The sequence below is a fragment of the Macaca nemestrina genome, chromosome 14 (genome assembly GCF_043159975.1).
Source record: "Macaca nemestrina isolate mMacNem1 chromosome 14, mMacNem.hap1, whole genome shotgun sequence".
Taxonomy (NCBI): domain Eukaryota; kingdom Metazoa; phylum Chordata; class Mammalia; order Primates; family Cercopithecidae; genus Macaca; species Macaca nemestrina.
This window is the reverse complement of record NC_092138.1, coordinates 49560008-49582298: the sequence shown is the minus strand read 5'-3', so window position 1 is coordinate 49582298 and position 22291 is coordinate 49560008. Positions and strand designations below refer to the sequence as shown.

General features: G+C 38.7%; 1 protein-coding gene and 1 long non-coding RNA gene across 5 annotated transcripts in view; one reads left to right on the top strand and one right to left on the bottom strand.

The window, feature by feature from the left end:
* Window positions 1-10076, bottom strand: part of LOC105489054 (uncharacterized) — a 38604-nt gene extending 28528 nt beyond the window's left edge. The window contains exon 1 of the long non-coding RNA XR_011612629.1: window positions 9987-10076. This is a non-coding gene — a long non-coding RNA (uncharacterized lncRNA). The remainder of the gene's footprint in view (window positions 1-9986) is intronic.
* Window positions 10077-10244: 168 nt separating this feature from the next.
* The window catches only part of LOC105489053 (solute carrier family 24 member 2), a 269869-nt gene continuing 257822 nt past the window's right edge, over window positions 10245-22291 (top strand). For 3 of the 4 annotated variants that reach the window (XM_011753672.3, XM_011753673.3, XM_011753670.3), the window contains exons 1-2: window positions 10245-10383; window positions 12237-13319. In XM_011753672.3, the coding sequence (XP_011751974.1) occupies window positions 12390-13319 (930 nt within the window). In that variant the 5' untranslated portion in view covers window positions 10245-10383; window positions 12237-12389. Of the gene's footprint in view, window positions 10384-10620; window positions 10737-12236; window positions 13320-22291 lie in introns of those variants that run through there. The other variant, XM_011753671.2, reaches the window with a different exon arrangement.

Genomic DNA, 22291 nt, shown 5'->3' with positions numbered 1-22291 from the left:
AACTTATTGTTCATACATAAAAGAAATGGAAAGATTTATCAATATTAAAGATCTCACTCATAGGCCCTCTTTGTAAAAATGACTTGGTAATTAAATCCAGCTAACCAAGGTATGAATTAATATTAAAACTGTACAAGTAAGAAAAATCATATTTTGGAAGAAGTAGATGGAATATGCGACTTATTCAGTAAAGGACTAAGGCTAACTATGGCTGTAGGAATTACTTTGTTCTATGCAGTTGGGAAAGGAGTTTTAAGAAAGAATGTTAAGTTCATAAATGGCCTTGTTTTTAGCAACAAATCAGTACTACTAACATTGACAAATCAGCAAATACAAGTGGAATCGTATTATATAAAAGAACAAATGAAAGAAAATGATGAAGCATTAAAAACATAAATATCAAATGAGATGACAAATTTTAGATAAAACATACTTCAAGCAACTGAAATGAATAAACTAGTTTATTAAGTGAAATTTAATCTCAGATTAAAAAATAAGATTCAATTCTATATAAACATGATACAGTCTCCAGGAAAGAACTCACCCATACCAGACCTCTGACCTAAAGAACTGTAAGATAATAAATGTTGTTTTGAAACACAAAGGTTGTGGTAATTTGTTACAGCCTACAATAGAAAACCAGTAGAGCAGAGGCACAAGGTGGGGCTGAAAATCTTAAAGATGCAATTATATCTACAAACACCGTTCCCCATCCTTTATGGCCAGGAGACTGACTGCCCCTTCCCGCACTGGCAAAAAGGGGGAGGTTGATTCTCTGTAGGAGCTAAGCCAGAGTTGTTCTAGGACATCAGGCAAAGCTGAAGGGTAAGCTACCTTAAAATCCATAAAGTGAATAATAAAAGTCTCCCAGCCTCTTTTTTAGCTCAACTCTCATACTGCTGGCAGCCAAACACAAATACTTCAGAGAAGAGCTTAGAGAACCCACCCTGGGGAAATTGATCAGCCTAAGAAATTATGCACAGATACTGACATGTGTTTCTGGCAATGAAATGGTTGCATCCTCACTTGATTACCCTACACTAAAGACCTCTATTTGGCAGGTTGCATCCAAGCAAGAGCTTTCATTAGCATTTTAATGCCTGATTCGTAATTATTAACAGACAACAAAGATCACCAGATATATTAGAAAGGCCTGTGATAAGAAAACCAGGCCAGAACAAATATTACAGTAAAAAGGAACTTGTGGGAAACAGAAACTTCAGGGAGCAGAATACACAATAAGCTACAGTAAATAGTCTTGTTAATTCAAAGATACTTATCATTCACCTACTACAGTAGGCACTCATTGTTCTAGGCATTCAACATAAAGTAATGAACAAACCAAAGTTTATACCTCATGAAACTTACATTACCTCAGAGACATAAGAGAAGCTACAAGACCTATGAAATAAAAATGGGAAACAGTAATAGAAATATGCAAAGAATAAGATAGAACTTCTTAAAAGTTAAAAATGTGAGGACTTTTTACCAAGAGAAGGGTTAAATGATAAAGTTGATGAATAGCAAATGGAGAAAAGATAAAGTATTAATCAGAGGATCAGGCAAGGAAGGTCAATATGAAAATAATAGAGATTCCAAAAAGGAAAGAGAAATGGAGAGAAGAAAAACTTTTCAAATATACACAAAACAAATTTCCCAGATATTTATGAGTTTCTAGGCAGAAAATAATGAATGAGAAAATATCCACTCCAAGGTATATTATCATCAAGATTTAGAACACTGCAAGTAAAAAGACTTAAAGATCTCAAAAGAAAAAATAGATTCCATCAAAAAGGACCAGGTATTCAAATGATATCAGGCTTCTCTATAGAAACAATGAAATGTCAAATACAGTGAAGAAAGGATTGCCTTAAAAATATGGAGGGAAGATGATTTCTAACCTAGATATTTACACAAAGCCATACTTTGAAAATAGAGTATGGGAGTGGGAAAAAGACATCAAAAACATATAAGGATTCAAACATTTTCCTCCTGTGCCCCATCCTGGGGAAGACACTGGAGGCTGTGCTCCAAAAAGCAAAGGCATAAACAAGAAAGAGGCTTCAGGACATGGGGGTTTTAACACAAAGAAGAGGCGCAGAAAGTTCCTAGAATGAAGTACCATGTGGGAGACATAAAACTTGGGCATAGGCTGTCAAGGAAGAAACAAGAAACTGGAAGTTCAACTGACATGTTTGAAAACACTGAGGGGAAATGAACAGTTCTATCAGAGAGTTTGGGGTGAATTAGTATACTAAGCAGCTCAACTGATTCTTATAGTTACATAATTATAGGATGTAAATACTATTAATGTATTCCAAGTGGTAATATAACTATATGGGAAGAATGGAAGAGGGAGTATGGTGAGATGGAGGCTTCAGAGAGGGAAGGGGGAGAGTATTGTGAGAGGAAGAAATCCACCTCTTCCCTGATAAAAATTTAAGAGCTAACATCCAAATCAGAAAGATCAAGAGACAGGAAAGTGACCCTACTACTTTGAAAGATGGTTCTAAGTACCAGGGAACAAAAACTTTAAAAAACAAAACAGCTAAAACCTTTGAATATGGTTCTTTCTAGAGACCAGGAAGCAGAAGTTTCGGGGAGAAAGATTTACAGTTTTTCCATATACATTTGGAGTATTTGAGGGGTTCAATATATGTCACCTGTCTTCCTATCTTGACTTCAAACAAATTGGGAGATGAGCATAAAGAGAGGCAAGTGGAGAGGAACTGTCACTGTTATTACTAAGAAGTGCCAGTTTGGAGAATGGTGGGCATGAACCCCAAACAGGCTTATTACCTGAATCCCAGCATTGGGCCGGTGGGGGTGGTGAAGGGGTGCCTGCTCACACAGTGTCAGGATGCTGAGGGATACTCCCCAGCCCACTACACCCACCACATATGTACATACTGTATGGAGGAGATGGAGGAAGCTTTGTTCCAGCAGAACAACTTGAGACCCCTCTCCACAACCGAGCTGGGAAAACAGTGACATTGCTTTCAATTTTATGAATTGAATAAAACAAGTATTTTAGTTCAGTATTCAGAAACCACAGACACAGTAGCACCTTCCTTCTGGCTTGTCCTATGTTTGAGGCTCAAGGCACATGGCTCCTCTTTCTCAGTATTTTAAGTTTTATTTTATGTTGAAATTCTGAACCAGAAATAGGTAGAGAGTCTAGCTTAAGAAAGAAGGCAGCAGGAGCACAATTTTTTTTTTTTTGAGTCATAAAAAGCAATGCTCCTTGCTTGCCTTCTGAGTGGGCTGTCTTGCCTTTGTACCCTCTTCTCCAGTGTGCCTCCTTTACAAGTATTATTTATCCTTATTTCCTTACTGATGTGGCTCTGAGAGACGAGGAAGTACCCTGGGGGACTCTCAGGAAGGCCCTGCTGGAATCAGTAGCAATATTAGCCAAGGGTTGAGACACCAAGTCTCTTGATGAAATGGACAGACCACACTTCTGCCCTTGGAGACCTCATACTCTGGCTTTTTTTTCCAACTTTCCGACTTTTATTTTAGGTTCCAGAGGTAAACATGCAGGTTTGTTACGCTGGTAATTGCATGTCACAGGGGTTTGATGTACAGATAATTTTGTCACCCAGGTAATCAGCAATCCTCACCCTTCTCCCACCCTCCACCCTCAAGTAGGCCTCCATGTTTACTGTTCCCTTCTTTGTGTCCATGTGTACCTGATGTTTAGCACCCACTTATGAGAACATGTGGCATTGGTTTTCTGTTCCTGCATTAATTCACTCAGGATAATGACTATAACCTGTTTTGGTGCTCAGGTGCAATGAAGCTGAGCTGGTATTGCAAAGAGAAACTTAATTTCAGGGCTTCCTGGGCTTTTAAGGCCAGAAAAATTCCTGTTCCTAATGTAAAAATAATAGGCATTCATCACTTCTCACCTCGTAAGTGAATAAGAAAAGAAGAAAAAGCAATCATGTGGGGATTGGCCTTAAGTGCTGTTGCAGAAATCTCCGTCAAAAGCAAAGCAGTCTGCACTTTCATCCCTCAATCCCGCAGAACTTTTTTTCTACTTTTATGGTTCTCATTGAACTGAAAAGGAAAGCCACCAGACAAAAAATGAGCCCAATGCAAAGGAAAATAAAATCAGTCCAGATTTGGAGGCCTGAGGAGAACATTTCTTAAAGAACATCAGGATATTTTGATACTTATATCTGTGATTTTTTTAAACAAGCAAAGCAGATCCTCTTAGGAAGTAGACAACTATCCTTGATTGTTGACGGGCTGTTGGTAGAAATCCATAGGTTCTAAGTATATAATCTCAACAGGAAAAATGCAACTAACTCTTAGTTAAGCAGAGACTACCATATACTATGAGAAATAGAACTCGGGCTTTGGAGCCATTATTGGATTCAAATGGAGCTGTTTGATATTGGGCAAGGTACTTAACCTCATTGAGCCTCAGTTTCTTCATCTGTGGATAATAATGGTGATAAAAACTCAGGAGATTGAAAAGAGATTAGCAAACACTCTAGTTCATGGTAGGTGTGTAACATATCAGTTCTCTTTGCCCACCACTGATGCCCATCGTGGTAGTTACTATTGATGATCACCAAATCTTTCCGTTCTTCTCCCAAGCACACAATGCAACTGCACTTTCTTGCTCCCTTGAAAATAGATATGGCCATCTGATTTGCTTCAGTCCATGAGATATTAGCAGCAGTGATGCATCACTTCCAAGCTGAAGCTTCAAAAGCAAGTTCTAGGTTTGCCATGCATCTTTTCTCTCTGCAACAGCAAATGGCAATGTTCCAGATAGTGACCAGCTTGGGGTTAGGAGTTAGGATGACACAGCAAACTTCACAAAGGACAGGTAACACAAGTGAGAAACAAAAACCTTCATTGTTTTAAGCCACTGTGATTTTTGAACTTTTTGTTACCATAGCATAACCTACATCCTCCTGACTGACTCACTTTCCTTTAAGTAACTGTATTTGCCATCATCTTAATTCACTTCACAGCTATGTGTTGGCCAAAATGCCAAGCACAGGGCTAGATGCTGAGAAATGCATGATACTGACTCTTTGTTCTTACGGGGCTCATAGTAATGGGGGAAGAGTGAGGGTCATTGTCAGGAGTCTTTTAAAAATATCCCCAGTTCTTTTGCTTAGCTAAAGTCAAGGTTTGGAACTACTGCTATTGTGCACATTGAATACTTCATAAGTGTGCTGATTGCCTGCAATTTTAATAACAGAGAAGCTAGAGATTTTTTAAAAAGTCAGAAAAAGTGTGGTATATGTGGAGTTAATGAAGAAAGAAATGATTAACAAAGTGTAAGTACTGCACTTCATTTTGTCCCTGGGTTGCCCAAAACTTTCTGACTCAGCTATCTTTTTATTTTTATTTTTATTTTTTGAGACAGAGTTTAGTTCTTGTTTCCCAGGCTGGAGTGCAATGGCGCCGTCTCATTTCATTGCAACCTCCGCCTCCCAGGTTCAAATGATTCTCCTACCTCAACCTCCCAAGTAGTTGGGATTACAGGCACCTGCCACCACACACAGCTTTTTTTTTTTTTTTTTTTTTTTTTTTTTTTTAGTGAAGACAGGGTTTCACCATGTTGGCCAGGTTGGCCGCAAACTCCTGACCTCAGGTGATCCACCTCAGCCTCCCAAAGTGCTGGGATTACAGGCGTGAGCCACCACACCTGGCCCTCAGCCATCTCTTTTACCTTCTGCTCATGACAGTTTACTAGAATTTTTTTCCCTTGAGACTGAATGTCAAGTCAAAAACAATAAAAAATTGCCAATCATTACTATGACTCCAGAGCTACTTGCTTCTTTAAAAATTCCTGAAGTTATAAAATATAAAGCCAAAGCAATGAATTTCTAATGGTGGAATTGTAGATACAGTGGTCCCCTGGGGATGTTATTTCAGATGGGGTAAGAGGATATTTCTAAGCCCATTTTAAGTCATGCCATCCTAGATAGCTATGTGAAAATGATATGGGTGCTTAGCAAAACTATTAACTAGCACCCCTTTGGCAGTTTTACATTAAAAATCCTTTATTAGCTTAAGTATGACCCAGTGATTTTTAAAATTCATTACTGATTTTTGAAAGCCTCCTCTTCAAAACAAAAAGAGCCCATTGTTCTTAACTAGTAATACTAATGACTCCTATAAACTATATGTTAAAACCAATCTTACAGCTAATAGAAGGGTAAATATGATGCCAACTAATGTTTATACTTATACAAGTATCTACAAATATAAAGAAGTAGCTCCTTAATAATTTCTAAAAGGAGACCCATTGATTAATCTACTTGAGTCTCTTAGCAAGTGCTACTGTTTAACAACTCATCTGATGGTAGTAAATTTTCTCCTGAAGCTATCCTTTCTTTGTGACTAGGCAATAAGGTCTGTGGATCTGGGAGACCTACAGTTGTTATTCAATTCCTCTGCTTCCATGTAGTGTGACTTGGACAAATGACAGGCCTTGCTTTTCTCCATTGCTACCAAGATGGAAGTTGTAGCCTTCTCAACTGTTGTGGCAATTAATTGCCAAGTTCTTGGTCAACTGCCACATCTTCAGTCGAATATGGATCTCATTGAGATGCTTTGGAACTGTGTGTCAAATAATTCTAGTCACTCCCACAACATTTATTTCCCCCTTCTCCCTTACTAAAAGAGCCCTGATTTTCTAAAAGATGACTATGTGCCCAGTTGAAACACCGTTTACACTCCCTTGCAGCTATGTCTTGTGACCAAGTCGTGATCAGTGAAATGTAAGTGAAGCATTGACAGTGTGCCTTCCTAAATAAAAAGACAAAGCCTAGTAAGGAGGCCTTCTACCTTTCACCATTCACTCTTTCCCTTCTTCCTGCCTGGAACACAGATGTAATGCCAAAAGAAGAAACCATTTTGTAGCCATGAGGATAAAGCCATACATTAAGAAAGACAGATCGAAGGATCTGGGTTCCCAGATAGCATCTTGAAGCTGTTTTATAAACCCTGGGCAGTCTGCTTTCAGACTTCTTTTTACCATGAGAAAAATAAATTCTTGTTTGGTTTAATCACCAAGAATGAATTTTTTTTATATGCAACCAAATGCAAATCCCAACCAATACACTCTGTGGACTCATGAGGTCTTCACCTGGATCTCATTCCCCTTCTCACCAGATCAAGATTCAGGGTCATCTCTGGGCTGTAGGGGAAGAACCTGAAACCGTAAAAATTATAGAAGATAACATAAGAAAAACTCTTCTAGACATTAGCTTAGGCAAAGAATTCATGACTAAGACCCCAAAAGCAAATGCAATAAAAACAAAAATAAGTAAATGGGACCTAATTAGAAATCTTCTGCACAGCAAAAGATATAATCAGAAGAGTAAATAGACAACCCACAGAGTGGGAGAAAATCTTCACAATCTGTGCATGTGACAAAGGACTAATATCCAGCATCTACAAGAAACTCGGACAAATCAAGAAGCAAACAAATAAAGTGAGCAAAGAACATGAATAGACAACTCCCAAAAGAACATATACAAACAGCCAACAAACATGAAAAATGCTCAGAATCACTAATTAGAGAAAGGCAAATTAAAAACACAAGATATCACTTTACTCCTGCAAGAATGATCATAATTAAAAAGTGAAAAAACAATAGATATTGGCATGCATGTGGTGAAAAGGGAAAACTTTTACACTGCTGGTGGAAATGTAAACTAGTACAACCACTGTGGAAAACAGTATGGAGATTTTTTTTAAAGAACTAAAAGTAGAACTACCATTTGATCCAGCAATCCCACTACTGGGTATCTACCCAAAGGAAAAGAAGTCATTATATGAAAAAGACACATGCACCTGTTTGTTTATAGTAGCACAATTAACAATTGCAAAGATAAGGAACCAACCTAAGTACCTATCAACGAAGTGGATTTAAAAAATATGGTATACACCACAGAATACTACTCAGGCATAAAAAGAAATGAAATAATGTCTTTTGCAGCAACTTGGATGAAATTAATGGCCATTATTCTAAGTGAAGTAACTCTGAAATGAAAAACCAAATATCGTATGTTCTCACTTAAAAGTAGGAGCTAAACTATGAGGATACAAAGGCACTAGAATGATATACACTTTGGGAACTTCGGGGGAAAGACTGGGAGGAAGTGAGAGATAAAAGATTACATATTCGGTATAGTGTACACTGCCCAGGTGATGGGTGCACTAAAATATCAGAACTTACCACTAAAGAACTTATTCATGTAACCAAAACTACTTGAACCCTAAAACCTATTGAAATAAAAATTTAAAAACAAAAACAAACAGCAACAACAAAAGATCCTGGTAGGAACAGTATGACATGGTTGTAGAAATAATTTTTTTAATTATGTTAAAATATTTTCTTTTAAGCAGAACTTTGTGCATGATATTCCCCTCCACACCCCATGTAGCCAGAGGCACCTATTGCCTCAGGGAAGAATAGGATTGTTAAACTAGGAAAATAGACAAAGGCAGGGTAAAAATAAAGCCTAATTGGTTACCCAGAGGTCCAATTTGTATGGAAAAAGCAAAATAAATGCACAATTGTTTTCTTTTTCCTAAAATAGTCTTGAAAATTATGAACTGGTTCCCTCTCAACCATCAAGCAATCAATCGGTTCAGTTGTTTTTAAAATATTATCAATTAATAGATATAATCATGTTTGATGTGTTTTAAACAATTGCGATCATCTTTTTTTTTTTTTTTTTTTTTGGATGCTCAAATTAGCTCATCTTTGGTCAATGACTGCCTGTTTGAATTGTCCCCTGAGTCTTCTTGACACAACCCTAGTGGTAGTTGATAGTTTTCTTACTTTCTGAAAATATTTACAGATAAAATGATATGATGCTCTGGGATTTGCTTCAAAATGATGACACAAGAAAAAGGGGTGTAAATGAAATATGACTGGCCGTGAGTTCATAATTGTTCAAGCTGGTGCTGGCCCCACGGAGATTCATTATACTACTTTCTTACATTTGTGTGTGTTTGAAGTTTACTAAATTAAAAGTTAAAGATAAAAAATTCAGTCAGGCACCTATAGTCTTCAAGCACTTGGGAGTCTGAGGCTGGAGGATGGCTAGAGCCCAGGAATTCAAGACAAGCCTGGGCAACATAGCAAGATCCAGTCTCGAAAGGAGAAAGGAAAAAAAAAAAAAAAGTTGAGTCTTGAATGCCTGGCTTTGATTGGGAGGGAGGGGGGAGAAAAAGATTTCTAAGTTCCCAAGGCTTCCCTTGACTTATCGATGAGTAGGCAGAGAGGTCTGACTACGGAGCTGTACTCTAAGTTAGAGGTCAGGAGCTCTCAGGATATACCCATTACCCCCATCATAAGGAGGGCATGAGGAAACCCTCTTGGATGGGGGAGAGAACAGAAGGTTGGAGGGTAAGGAGAGGGGAAAATGTGCGAAAAGCTTCCAGAGCGTCACGAGGTGGGTACCTCTTGGCAGCTTTGCTGGTGGGCACAGGGTTGGGTAAAAGGGGTTCCTTCACTACCAGTTTGTCTTACCATCGTCTTCCATTCTTCGGCCCAGATTCTAGTCTTTCAGCCCCAACAAGCCTGATTCTATTTCTTGTGGTCAAGGGGATCTTGCTTTCCAGACAGGACAGGAAGGAGCACTAGGCTGGAAATCCCGAGGCCAGAAGCCGAAGCCTATCAGTGATTCAAAATGACACTGGGTATTGGGTCTCACTCTCATCATCCATGAAATGAAAGGTCACCCTGCAAGCCTGAAGCCCCTGCAGTGTCCCAGGCATCCAAATGCAACACTCAAGAAACCCTGAACTCCAACAGCCTGTCCTGCAGGCCTCCGTTCCTTTTCACTGAACGTCTTTTTCCACCATTACACATCGCATCGCCTCCTAAAGAAAAGCGCGGCTGCTATCACTTTTTGCAGATAATTGGAGAGGCGGTGCCCAGCATAAGATGACCCCAAAGTTGACAGCACTTTCAGGCTTTGTGAATTAGGCGCGTCACCGACCTGTACGATTTCTCCTCTCTGCCCTTGCTCGCCTGCAAATCCTGACCCCCGTCCACACTGCGGAGAAATCTCCTAAGAGACTGCTGCCAGCGTCGCCTCTGCGCCCAGGAGGCGTGGAGCAAAGGACTCGGGAGCTGAGCGCGCTGCGGCCCCGCTCCCAGCGCACAGCCCAGAGGGAGGGGCCGGCGGGGGCCGGGCAGCGGCAGACTCGGAGCGCCGGGCTCACAGCGGCTCAGTCTCCTGCCGAGACCAGCCCCGGCTGGCGAGAACGGCGGCCAGTGCGAGCCAGAGCCCGGGCCTTAGAGCGGGTAGGCGGAGGGCCGGAGAGAGCGGCAGACTGCAACGGCGGGCCGCGCTCGGGGGCCCCGCGGTGTGCGCGTCCTCCCATCTTATCCTGGTAAGTGCGGGCGGCTGCGCCCCGCCTGCCGCTGTAGCCGCGGTGGTCGTGGTGCCCGGATCCCGGTTGCGGGCATCCCGTTGCTGCGCTACAGTCTCACAGGTGGCTCTGCCGTGGATGTGGGCGCCCCAGGCCCCGCTAGGAGTTAGCCAACTCTCTCTGCTCCGGGGCGCGGATTTGGAGCCCCCGCCTCTCCTACCCTTGCTTTTGGCTTGGGATGGGGAGCGCGGGGAAAGGCCTGCCGTCGGGGGAGACGCGTAGAGGGGCGCTTCCCTTTCCCAGTCACCTACAAACGACTCAGGGGGATGCGGGCCAACCGCCTCACCAAATGCAACCCAGCTCTAAGCTCACAGGTGGGGCGTCTGTCCTTTAGATTTATTTTCCTACTAATCCACCAGGGAAAGTTTGGGACCACGCAAGGCAAAGTTGGGGCGCGGCTGGGGGCGAACTTCTCCTACGGAGGCAGCTCTCGGGGAGATGAGCGGTGGGTTTGCAGGGGAAGCGAGGATCCGGCTGGAGATGACTTTGCGCCCGGGGAGTTGAATCTGTCCCTTGATGGTCGCCCGGGCCGGGCATTTAGACAATCCCCCGAGTGCTGTGAATCGCTTAATCGTTCCTGCTAAGCGTTGACGTTCGCAGCCAGCTGGGAATCTCCGTGATGGGTTCGGGTTATCTCAGGAGTAGCAGCAACTCAGCTGGGTTGATTTGTGCTCTTGCTTTGCTCTGAAAACCTGAGCTCCAGCTAATCTCAGTATTTAAGTAGCGTGTGTTTAATTAGCTTATTTTACACCTGAGATTATCTCAGCGACTGCCTCCAAAATGAAATCGTTGATATGGAAAAGAATAGTCTTTTTAAAGAAAAACTAAAAAGAGGACTCTTCAGAATATCAGCTGTCATGTCTGGCTATTTTACCCATCTCCTCCATGGGATAGAGAATGAAAACTCTGCTTTGGATATCTAACCTATTAAAGTCAGTGCTGGGGCTATTTTGGGCAGATTTTGTGGACAGAGGTATTGCTACAACTTGCGTATTGTTTATGAAATACACATGTGGTCTCTCGAAATAACCTTGTTATTTCACTGCATTGGGAGTTGTTTGACTTACTACGCTGCCTATTTTAAATATGACTAAAGGCTGTTTTTTAAAAAAAGCTTTAGCTGAAAACAATGTCTAGTTTAGGGAAGACAGCTTGTGCATATCACCAGAATATTTTTTTGTAAACTTAAATTTGTAAAGGACTACTTTCCCACATCTGATAAAGGAGAGGCTTTTTATGAAAAATAAGATCTGATATCACTGTGTGTGCAGAAAAAATAAAACTAAATTAAAGAAGCACTTTCCAAATGATAGCTTAAATCAGAAAAATTTGCCTACAATTGAGAATTATATAATTGGACCAAAAGAAAACAATGAATAATTGTTAGTTGCCAAGTACCTAGACAGTTCTGAAAGAAGTGGGACCTACTTATAGCACTGGAAGGTTGTTACATGATTTAAGATGAGATAATCTGATAGATTTTTCACCTATAAAATTTTTATTCTAACATCTGCATTCTCTACACCTATCATTGGATTTACCAAAATATTTATTTGGGTTTATACATACATCTTCATAAGTGCCACATCCTATACTAAGTGCTACATATGTTTTTACTCATCTTAAAAACAATCCTGGGTGATAGGTACTGTAACTGTCCCCATTTCAAATGAAGAAACTGAGGCACAGAAGTAAAGTAACTTATCCAAGATCACACAGCTGCAGGACAGGACTTAATCATATCTGCAAATATCTTTTTATTAAAAAGACATGATTTTATGATGTACTTATTCTCTTTTTTATTTTTATTTAAGCATAAATGCTGAAAGTTGCCTGTGAAGCATAAGAATCCCTGATTGTGAAAGTGCCCCACAAGCATCGTTAACTATAAAGTAAGGAAAAGTATGAAAGAACCATCTGGTTGAGTCTAAAGTTGGAAGATCACCATATCCACCAGAAGACCCAGGATGGATCTGCACCAAAGCACCACCATCACTTTCCTAGAGAAATGGTGTTTGGATGAGTCACTGTCTGGCTGCAGAAGACATTATCATGTCAAGAAAAAACTGAAGTTAATTCGAATCTTAGGCCTTTTCATGGGTCTGGTAGCCATTAGCACTGTCTCATTTTCAATCAGTGCCTTTTCTGAGACAGACACACAAAGCACAGGAGAGGCCAGTGTTGTAAGTGGCCCTAGGGTAGCACAGGGTTACCGTCAGAGAACTCTCTTAGATTTAAATGACAAGATTCAGGATTATACTCCACAGCCACCTATTCCTAAGGAAGGTGAGTCTGAGAATAGTACAGATCATGCCCAAGGAGACTACCCGAAAGACATCTTTTCCCTTGAGGAGAGAAGAAAAGGTGCAATCATTCTGCATGTCATTGGAATGATCTACATGTTCATAGCCTTAGCCATTGTCTGTGATGAGTTCTTTGTTCCTTCTTTGACTGTCATCACTGAAAAACTGGGCATCTCTGATGATGTGGCTGGAGCCACCTTTATGGCTGCAGGGGGGTCAGCCCCAGAACTTTTCACATCTCTCATAGGGGTATTTATCGCTCACAGCAACGTTGGCATAGGCACAATTGTAGGTTCAGCAGTATTCAACATCCTCTTTGTTATTGGCATGTGTGCTCTGTTTTCCAGAGAAATCTTAAACCTGACATGGTGGCCGCTCTTTCGAGATGTGTCTTTCTACATTGTTGACTTGATCATGCTGATCATATTTTTCCTGGATAATGTCATCATGTGGTGGGAAAGCTTGCTTCTCTTAACAGCTTATTTTTGCTATGTGGTTTTCATGAAATTCAACGTCCAAGTAGAAAAATGGGTGAAGCAAATGATAAACCGCAATAAGGTCGTCAAGGTGACAGCACCAGAAGCCCAAGCAAAGGTTGGTGGTGGTGGTTTTTTATTTAATGCTTTTCTTGACTACAGTTCTGAATTATTATGTTTTTGATATCTGCAACTTTTTTGATGTGATGGTGTTTGGGGTTCTTATGGATAGCAGATTGATTCTGCAGTTCTGTGATAGCTAGACTAACATAGCAGTGGAAAAAATAATTTTAGGATATTCTTGCAGATGTTTACTAAGTTGCCCAGCTACTTGCTTCAGAGTAAAACACTTGTAAATATAGGTTACATAAGCCTCCCAGAGCCGATTCAGCAGTTATTTGTCTCTTATTTTCTGAAAGTGGGCATAATGATTTTGTGAACAATTTAATTTTCACAGAAAAACGCGTATGTGCCTAGAAAGTTGCAAGGCCTTTTCTTTTTTAATGAACACATGACAAAAACCAAGAAAGAACCATCTCTTTAGAGACGTCTGAGGAAGAAAGTTTGTGTCACCATAGCTGTACCTTCCAGTCAGCAGCCTAGCCCAGCAGGGCTTGTCATTATTGTTGTCATGGCTGTTTTTCTTGATTGACACAATCATGCCTTAGATCACTTGACCAGGAACTGATCAGTATCCATTGTAAAGAGAGTCATTGGCCAGCCCCACCATCTGCCTCTGCATCACAATGACCCATTTTGCACACCATAATAAACATGACTTCACTAGTTTTAGAGTAGAATTTGAGGGAGTTTTAATAACAATAGTGGCCATCCTACCACTTAGGTGGGTGGAAAGCATGTTGGTAAAGAGCTTAGAAGTAATTCCTGCAAACACGTAAATTTTTTAAGTAGTGGACAAGTGGCATCAATAAAATCGTGTGTGGTATTGTAATTTCAGTTCTGATTTATATCCCAGCAGTGGAATGTCATCTCTGAATGTGATTTTAAACAGAAAGTCAAAATACATACATAGACTTTTCGTGCCAGCATCTGCGAAAATTCTCATGTATGCAAAAAACAGATGTTTCAGCAGGGGGTGAGAGATTTTGTCCAAAAAGAAAAATGATATTAATTTAGTTAAATTTACATAATTCTTTTATAGCCAATTTTGATGACCATCATTTTCATTGCAGCCATGAAATGGAAGCAAAGTGCAGGAAAAAAGACTAGTAATATTTCTACTTGTACTACATTTTTTTCTAACATTTCTCTCATATGCTTGTTTGTTAGAAACTATAGTAAAACCAAAAAATCATTTAGCAAAATATGTGGCAAACAAGCATTCAGATGTGACAACTGAGTACATCTTCTTCAGGGCATAAGATAGGACCATCATTGGAAGTTCTCCCCTACTCTAACTTAGCAGCCGAAAAGATGATCCCTCAAGTGCTCTCCTCAAGTCTGTTTGGGTGGTTTACATTGATAATCTTCAGTTTATTCCAATTAAAGTACTGAACGATTGTCAAGGAAATGCATATTTTTTAGAGACAAGGAAATGATTCAATGTCTTATACATTTCTTGGGCAGATCAATGGCAAAAAGTCTGTTTGAGAACTCAGTACTTTCTTGTTTTCTTACACCCTAGTGGAACTTCATTAACTTAGACAGAGACTTGGCTGAACATTATATTGGCAACATTTATGAAAAATGAACCTGCAGAGCAATACAATGGTGTATGTAGGATTGCGGGAAGATTTTGTATTCTGATTTTATGGGGTGGGAGATGGTTTCATGCATTTTAGAAATAGCTTTCCCAATACAGGTTTATAAACTATATTTAGTCAATTATAAACCATTCATTAAAGTAGCCCTGGAAGGATCTTTACCTACTCAATTAGGTGACTATTGTATCATTTTTATGATTATTTTAAAGTGAGAAATTCAGGTTGTCATCCCTTAACACTTGTTATTTATATCCATAATTTTGTGCTATACTTAATATTGTGTGTTCTAAAATTTGGAATTTCTACATTTACTCAATTTAAAAAGAAGCAGGTTATATTCATAACTATTTATGTTTCTGATTCTCCCCAAAATGTGTTCATTGTATTGTTTTCCATTTAGCACCAAATAGCTTTAACTGATTCCATTTAGTCATTAATGTTTCTTTTGACATTCGATAACTAATGGAAGTAGAGATTTTTTTCTAAACGAAGCTATGTCTTAATTTGTACTTCTCAAAAAAATGCCAGAGCGCAGTCACACGTTTTTAAGTGGAACGTGCATAAGGATGTGTGATTTCCTTCAGGAAATTTCACCTTGCCAATTTCACTTTTGAATTATTACTGGAATTTTTTTCAGTAATTACAGCCTTTATCATATGCCTGATTTCAGAAACTCAGGGAGGTTTGCTCCCCAAGCAATGAACATAAGGTGTCATCTCCGAATGTGATTTTAATGTAATTAAAATCTTTTGCGATGAATCCTTGAGTGTGGTCATCTAGTCCCCTGGGCTGCAGAGTTGAATTCTGACTGTGTAGCTTACCTTTCTTACAGAAATTAATGCTTCTGACATCACCAAAACATTTAGGAAAAAAAGACTTTAAGTCAAATGCGGCCTTCGATGGAGTTTCATAGAGAGAAATGTGCTGTACAAGAATTTAGGAAGCAAAATACTCAGCATGTTTTCATGCAAAGCCACTTCATTGTCCTATTTGCAAAATTATGGGGCATGGGAGTTTGGGAAGGTAGAGGAAACACGTTTTAGATATTCTTATACAAATCATCAAATGGTTCTTGCTAAAAAGTCAACTCTGCTGGGCTCTAGGCAGTGAATATCTTTGAAACTACTTGCTTCATAGACAAATAGAAAATTTTAATTTGGTTCCATTGTTGATGATGTACATCATAGGGTAACTGTGAAGCATGGAAAAATGTGAACTGGCATTTTTTTTTCATAGTTAAAGCAACAGTTTCTCATCTCATTTAATTTCTCTACCTTGTGTGTGGTTCTTATTTTTATTATTGTTATTTCTTTTAGTGATGCTACTACCCTTTTTGAAAAGTTGTATACTGTCATGATGCAGTGACGAGACCCTGGGGCTTTTACTCAAAAAGGAAAGAGTTTTTAGCCTGGTTGTGTAATAAGCCCAGTGATTTCAGAGAATTCATTTTAACTCTCTGAGCCTCAGTTTCCTAACTGGAAAATGAGAATAATGATACCTACTTCGTAAGATTGGTAAAATTATTAAATGAAGAAATGAATGTTAAGCATCTAGCGTGATCCTTGGAAAATGTGGGTTGTTTTCAATAAATGTTAATGCCTTCCTTTTATGTTTCATTCTTAAATGAAAAATGAATTGGAATAAATTATTTTAGATTCAAGAGTTATAAAACATTCTTTGAAGACTGAATTTGCTCCAGTGAATCCTCGAGTTAAGCAGGCCGTTTTACCACTTAGGGTTATATAATATTTGCTGTATTATAATATTCATAAGCTCTAGTTCACATACAGTGAATATAAATGGGCCAAACATTAACTCCAAGGAAACTTCAAAATGTCTTTATTTTGTCCTGGAATTTTATTATTTAGAATTTTACTTAAAGTGAGTAGCTCATTGGTTGGGACTTAGCAATATCTGTGCTGAGCAGAGACTTTTGCTTTCGGGGTATTTTTGTTTATAGATGCTTGGGGCTCTCTTCTTAAAACGTCTCTATAGTTGGTTAGGAATAAGTTTGAATTCTGCAGGATGTGAAGCAGTTAAGTTTCAGGTCATTCGGCTCATTTTGCTGTGCTCCTGGCCTGGCTGCTGGGGGCTGTTGATCTGTTATGGTGCTAGGCTGTCATTGGCCTAGAAAGCAGCTGTCCATGGTATTTAACTTCGTCTTAGACTTGGCACTGTAATCTGACAGCAAGTTGGCCTGGTTCTAATGAAGGGCACGATCTAAATAAAGATGCTTAAAGCTGGATAGTTGGAGGGCCGGACTACTTAGTAATTTAGGTGTGCTTTGCTTTATTCAGTTTGTGTGTTTCTGAAAAGCTGTAAATGATTTTAGCAATTCAAACTGTGATTAATGGTCTTTGGAAACTCGGGATTAAAACAAAATTATAAATATTCTTCATAAAATGAAGTATTTCTTGTAAAGTACTAAGCCATAAATAATTGTATAAGTATACATGTGTTGCCCCAACTTTGCTTAAGACACAGAATTTATTAATTAGTAAAATTAATATACAAGCTTCAAAGTAGGTAAGATGGTCCTTATATTAAATAAAAAGATGTATTACTTGATAGATTTGGAAACTAATTCTCTGTCTTTCTTTAAAAAAGTTTAGGCATTAAAATTCTTAACTGACTGTGAAAGTAGTGTGTTTATCTAGGGATATAGCTTGGTGATATTTTCCTTATTTTGTTTCCCTCTACTTATCCTAAAAGTAAACCCATCAGTTACTGCTTGTGATTCAGGGAGCGAACAAGGCATTTTGAGAGACCCCAAAGGGCCCAGTGGATTTTGATACACACAGTTCAAATTGCCCTTGGCTATTTCCCTTGCTATTCTGGTTTCCCCTGGCAACAGATGACCTAAACTTTGTGAAGCCTAGAGAACTGGAGTCCCCATATGTCTCCCTTCCACCTTCCCTTTCTATTCCTCTCTTTGTCCTCCTTTTCCTCTCCTCTTCCCTTCTTTTCGTTTGTCCCCCTCCCCTCTTTTTTGGTAGAAGTAGATAATTTGTATCTTAACTTTAGCAAAGAGTGGGATCGTATGTTAAGCTGCTGTATGGCTACTGGGGACACAAGTACATCCACAGTGTGGATTTGACAGGTTTAGTTTTTCCATTCTTTTATTTTCAACCTTCTTTTGTTTTAGATAAGTCTCTAGTAACCAGAATATACATGCACTTTATTTAATTCAGTTTCACAAGCATTATCTTTTAACTGGAAAGTTTAGTTTGTTTATATTGACTGTGATTACTGTAACATTTGGATTCTGTTTCATCATGTTATTGTTTACTTTCTATTTGTTTTGGCCTTTCTGTTTCTTTTAGAATTTTTTCTTGCCTTTTTTTGAATTTTTTTCTAAATCTGTTTTTCCCTTTAATAGTTTGGAATGTATACACTCTATTTCTATTATCTTGATGTTTGCCTTAGAAATTTTAACCTGTGTGGCCGGGCACGGTGGCTCATGCCTATAAGCCCAGCACTTTGGGAGGCCGAGGCAGGTGGATCACAAGGTCAGGAGTTCAAAACCAGTGTGGCCAAGATGGTGAAACCCCCGTCTCTACTAAAAATACAAAAATTAGCTGGACGCAGTGGCAGGCACCTGTAATCCCAGCTACTCAGGAGGCTGAGGCAGAAGAATTGCTTGAACCCAGGCTTCAGAGGTTGCAGTGAGCCAAGATCATGCCACTGCACTCCAGCCTGGGCGACAAAGTGAGACTCCATCTCAACCAAAAAAAAAAAAAAAGAAAAAGAAAGAAAGAAATTTTAACCTGTGTATTTAACTTAACATAGTATAAAGTTAATTAAGATGTTTATGCTCCAGCTAAACAACCTAAGTACCTTAGAAAATTACTCAGTTACCACTTCACCCATTGTATATAATTTGAAGTCCAGAATTTAAGTTCTATTTTGATGTGTTTTTGTTTGTTTGTTTGTTTTTTGAGACGGAGTCTCACTCTGTCGCCCAGGCTGGAGTGCAGTGGTGCCATCTCGGATCACTGCAAGCTCCGCCTCCCGGGTTCGCGCCATTCTCCTGCCCCAGCCTCCCGAGTAGCTGGGACTACAGGCGCCCGCCACCATGCCCAGCTAATTTTTCTGTATATTTTAGTAGAGATGGGGTTTCACCGTGTTAGCCAGGATGGTCTGGATCTCCTGACCTTGTGATCCGCCCACCTCGGCCTCCCGAAGTGCTCAGATTACAGGCGTGAGCCACCGCGCCTGCCTACCTTGATGTTTTGTAAACAGCTTTATTGAGGTTTAATTTTTTAAGCCTCATATATTAGACATTGTCATTTTACCGTCACTGTTTTTAGATTTATCCACATATGTACTGGTTTTTCCCCTCCTCATTCCTTCTTGTATGTCAAACCTTTTATCTACAGGTTTTTCCTCTACTCCTTATGTACATTCATAATGTTTCTTAATCTGTTAATAGTAAATGCACCTGATTTTTATCTACTTAGAGTTGTATTTCACTTTTGTTCTTGAAATATAGGACAAAAGTAGTGAGTAGAAAATTATTTTCTCATCCCACTTTGATAATAATATTCCACTGTCCCTCAATTCCATTTTGCCATTGAAAGACTACCATCCATGTAAACATTGCTCCTTTATAAGAAATTTCTCTTTTTTCATTGACTACTTTTAAGGTTTTTGCTTTGAGTATTTGGCATTTTCCTTAAGATATGTCACGTGTGATTTTCTCATTTAGGTATCCCCTATTTGTGACTCACTAGGTTTCTTGATTTTGAGGATTAGTGCTTTCCAGCAATTTTGCCTCTACCCCAATCTTCCTATAGTCTGCCTTCTAGAATTTCAGTTAGACATATCTTATACTATCTTATCTTCCATGTCTTTTCACTGTTCATGGTTTTCTGTCTGTGATCCTCATTCTTGTCATTTCTTCATATCTATCTTCTAGCTTCTCATTTTCTCTTTAATTTTGTCTAATCTGCTCTAAAGCTCATCTGTTGAGTTTCTAATTTTAGTTATTCATTTCTACAAGTCTTATGTGGCTCTCTTTCAAATCTATTAGGTTGCTTTTCATTGTTTCTAATTTCATCATACTTTTAATGCCTCTTTAATTCCTCTAAACATGTTAAGTATATTTATTTTATATTTCATTGTTGATAAATTTTGTGGCAATATCCTTGTGAGTCTAGTTTTGTTGTTTTATTGATTCTTAACTATGAAAGTTTTTTAAACTTTGAGCACATGTTTCTTGGAACTTTTCCTGTGGGATTCCACTGAGGCCTGGGTTTTAAGTGCATTCCTCCAGAGAGGATTGCTGTCCTGTCGAAGGTCTGGGAGTACTACCAACTGGGGCCATTCTAAGCTACATGTTTGACTTTTTTTTTTTTTTTTTTTTTTTTTTTTGCTACCCAGGTAGTGTGAATTCAGAATTCAGACTGCAAACCCATATGAGTGAGCCTGTGCTTAAAAATTCTTAAGGGAGATTCATCTTTCTTCCCCTTGTTCAACTTTCAGCAGCACTAAAAACCAAGACTCAAATAGACACATCCTACCATCTCCCTTTGCGAGGTAGTTTTTCTTTTTTCTCATTTGCTTACTCAAAGTGTCAACCCTTCAGGAGTCTCAGCTTACAGATACAGAAGGTCTCTGAACTCTCTTCCCCCTATCAGGCCTCATGTTTGTACTTTAGGTTTTGTAAAAACCTAGTCTTTAGGCGGCCAGGGAATGGCAAATACCTTGAAGGCAAAGCAACACAGACATTTCTAGACTTGTATTCAGTCAGTGTTCTGGGTTCTAAGAATCCCTTATTCCTCACTAAATAAAATAGATATTTAAAAAATATATTTAAAGTGTAATATTCCCACATTTTAGGGAGTACTATATTAAGAAGGGTTTGTTATTCTATTGCCAGAAATATATGCTTCAGACTATAGATTTCTCAAAAGATAATGCATACAACAAGTGACACTGTTAGGGAATTTTGATGGCATTTTTTCAATGTTTAATACAGCCTGAGCATCATAGTAAAGTTTCTCATCAAAATAATAAATCCTAGAAACAGCAAGTTTTAGTCATTCAAATCTGAGGGGCAATTCTAACATGAAGTTATATGAGGCCATTTTAAATTTTAGGTTTGCCTTTTAATATATTTATCAAATACTAATGTATTCATTGTACAAGAATATAAAAACACATCAAAATATAAAAAAGAAAATTTTGAACAGTTTATATTCTCTCCATTGCATCATTCAAAGATGACTATGCACATTTTTGTATATAGCATTCTTCTGAACTTCTCATACATACATATACACATGCATATGTACCTAGACATATATATACACACCTATATATTTAAATAAATAGGAACATATTGGACATGCAAAATTTTAAATTTACCATATTGAATATATACAGTTTTAAGATTTTTTTAAGAATTTGGTCTATTATGGAGCCTTTTCCCTGTCATTAAATGTTTTTCTAAAATGCTATTTACTGTTTAGTATTATCATAATACAGAAAGCCTTTTATGTTGCCATTTGTTGTAATATTTCACTATTATAAAAAATACTACAACAAATAGCTTTACACATGAATTTCTGATTTCATAGAAGCAGAATTTCTGGGTCAGGGCTTATTAGCTTTTTAAAGTTTCTGCCACATTGCTATATACTGGGTAGTGTTGAATATTATAATTTTTAATGTTTTCCAGTTTCATAGATGAAACATAGCATTTTAATTTTTTTAAATGTGCATTGCTTTATTTGGGAGTCTGAGCTTTGAAACATATGTTTATGAAGAATGACATTTTTCTTTTATAGATTGCCAGTTTCCTGTGTCCTTTGTGGCAATTTTAAAGCTAGCTGTGATGACTCACACAAAGATCTCTTACAAATATATGCTGAGAATCACTAACTTTAGCTCTCCTTTCTCTCCCCATTTCCACACCTAAATGAAGCCAGGAAGTTTTTGCAGGTTTTGTTTTTGTTTTCGTTTTAACGGGAGAATTATTCTGAAGAGGAGTCCTCATGACCAAAGAGTTGGGAAATGAAGTTTTCAGGGACTGGGATGGGCTCCTCGGCCATTTAACTTTGGGGGATTCTCTACCTCCAAGAAACCCTATTGAAACATCTGGAATGTGGGAGATTCGCCCTCAGTGACCTAACAGATTTTTGGCTGGTCATTTCCATCCTCAGGAGCTGTAATATTTACAATGTGGAATATTCTAACCAGGCCAAAGCAGCAATCTAATACATTCACCCTAAACAGAAGATCAGAGTCTAGCCATACCCATGTCACCCAACTCTTTTTCTTAACTGACTTACATGTAGTAGTTTCTCTCAAATGATTTAATTGACTTGACCAAGCAATAATTTTAGCTTAAGCATGCTGTGGG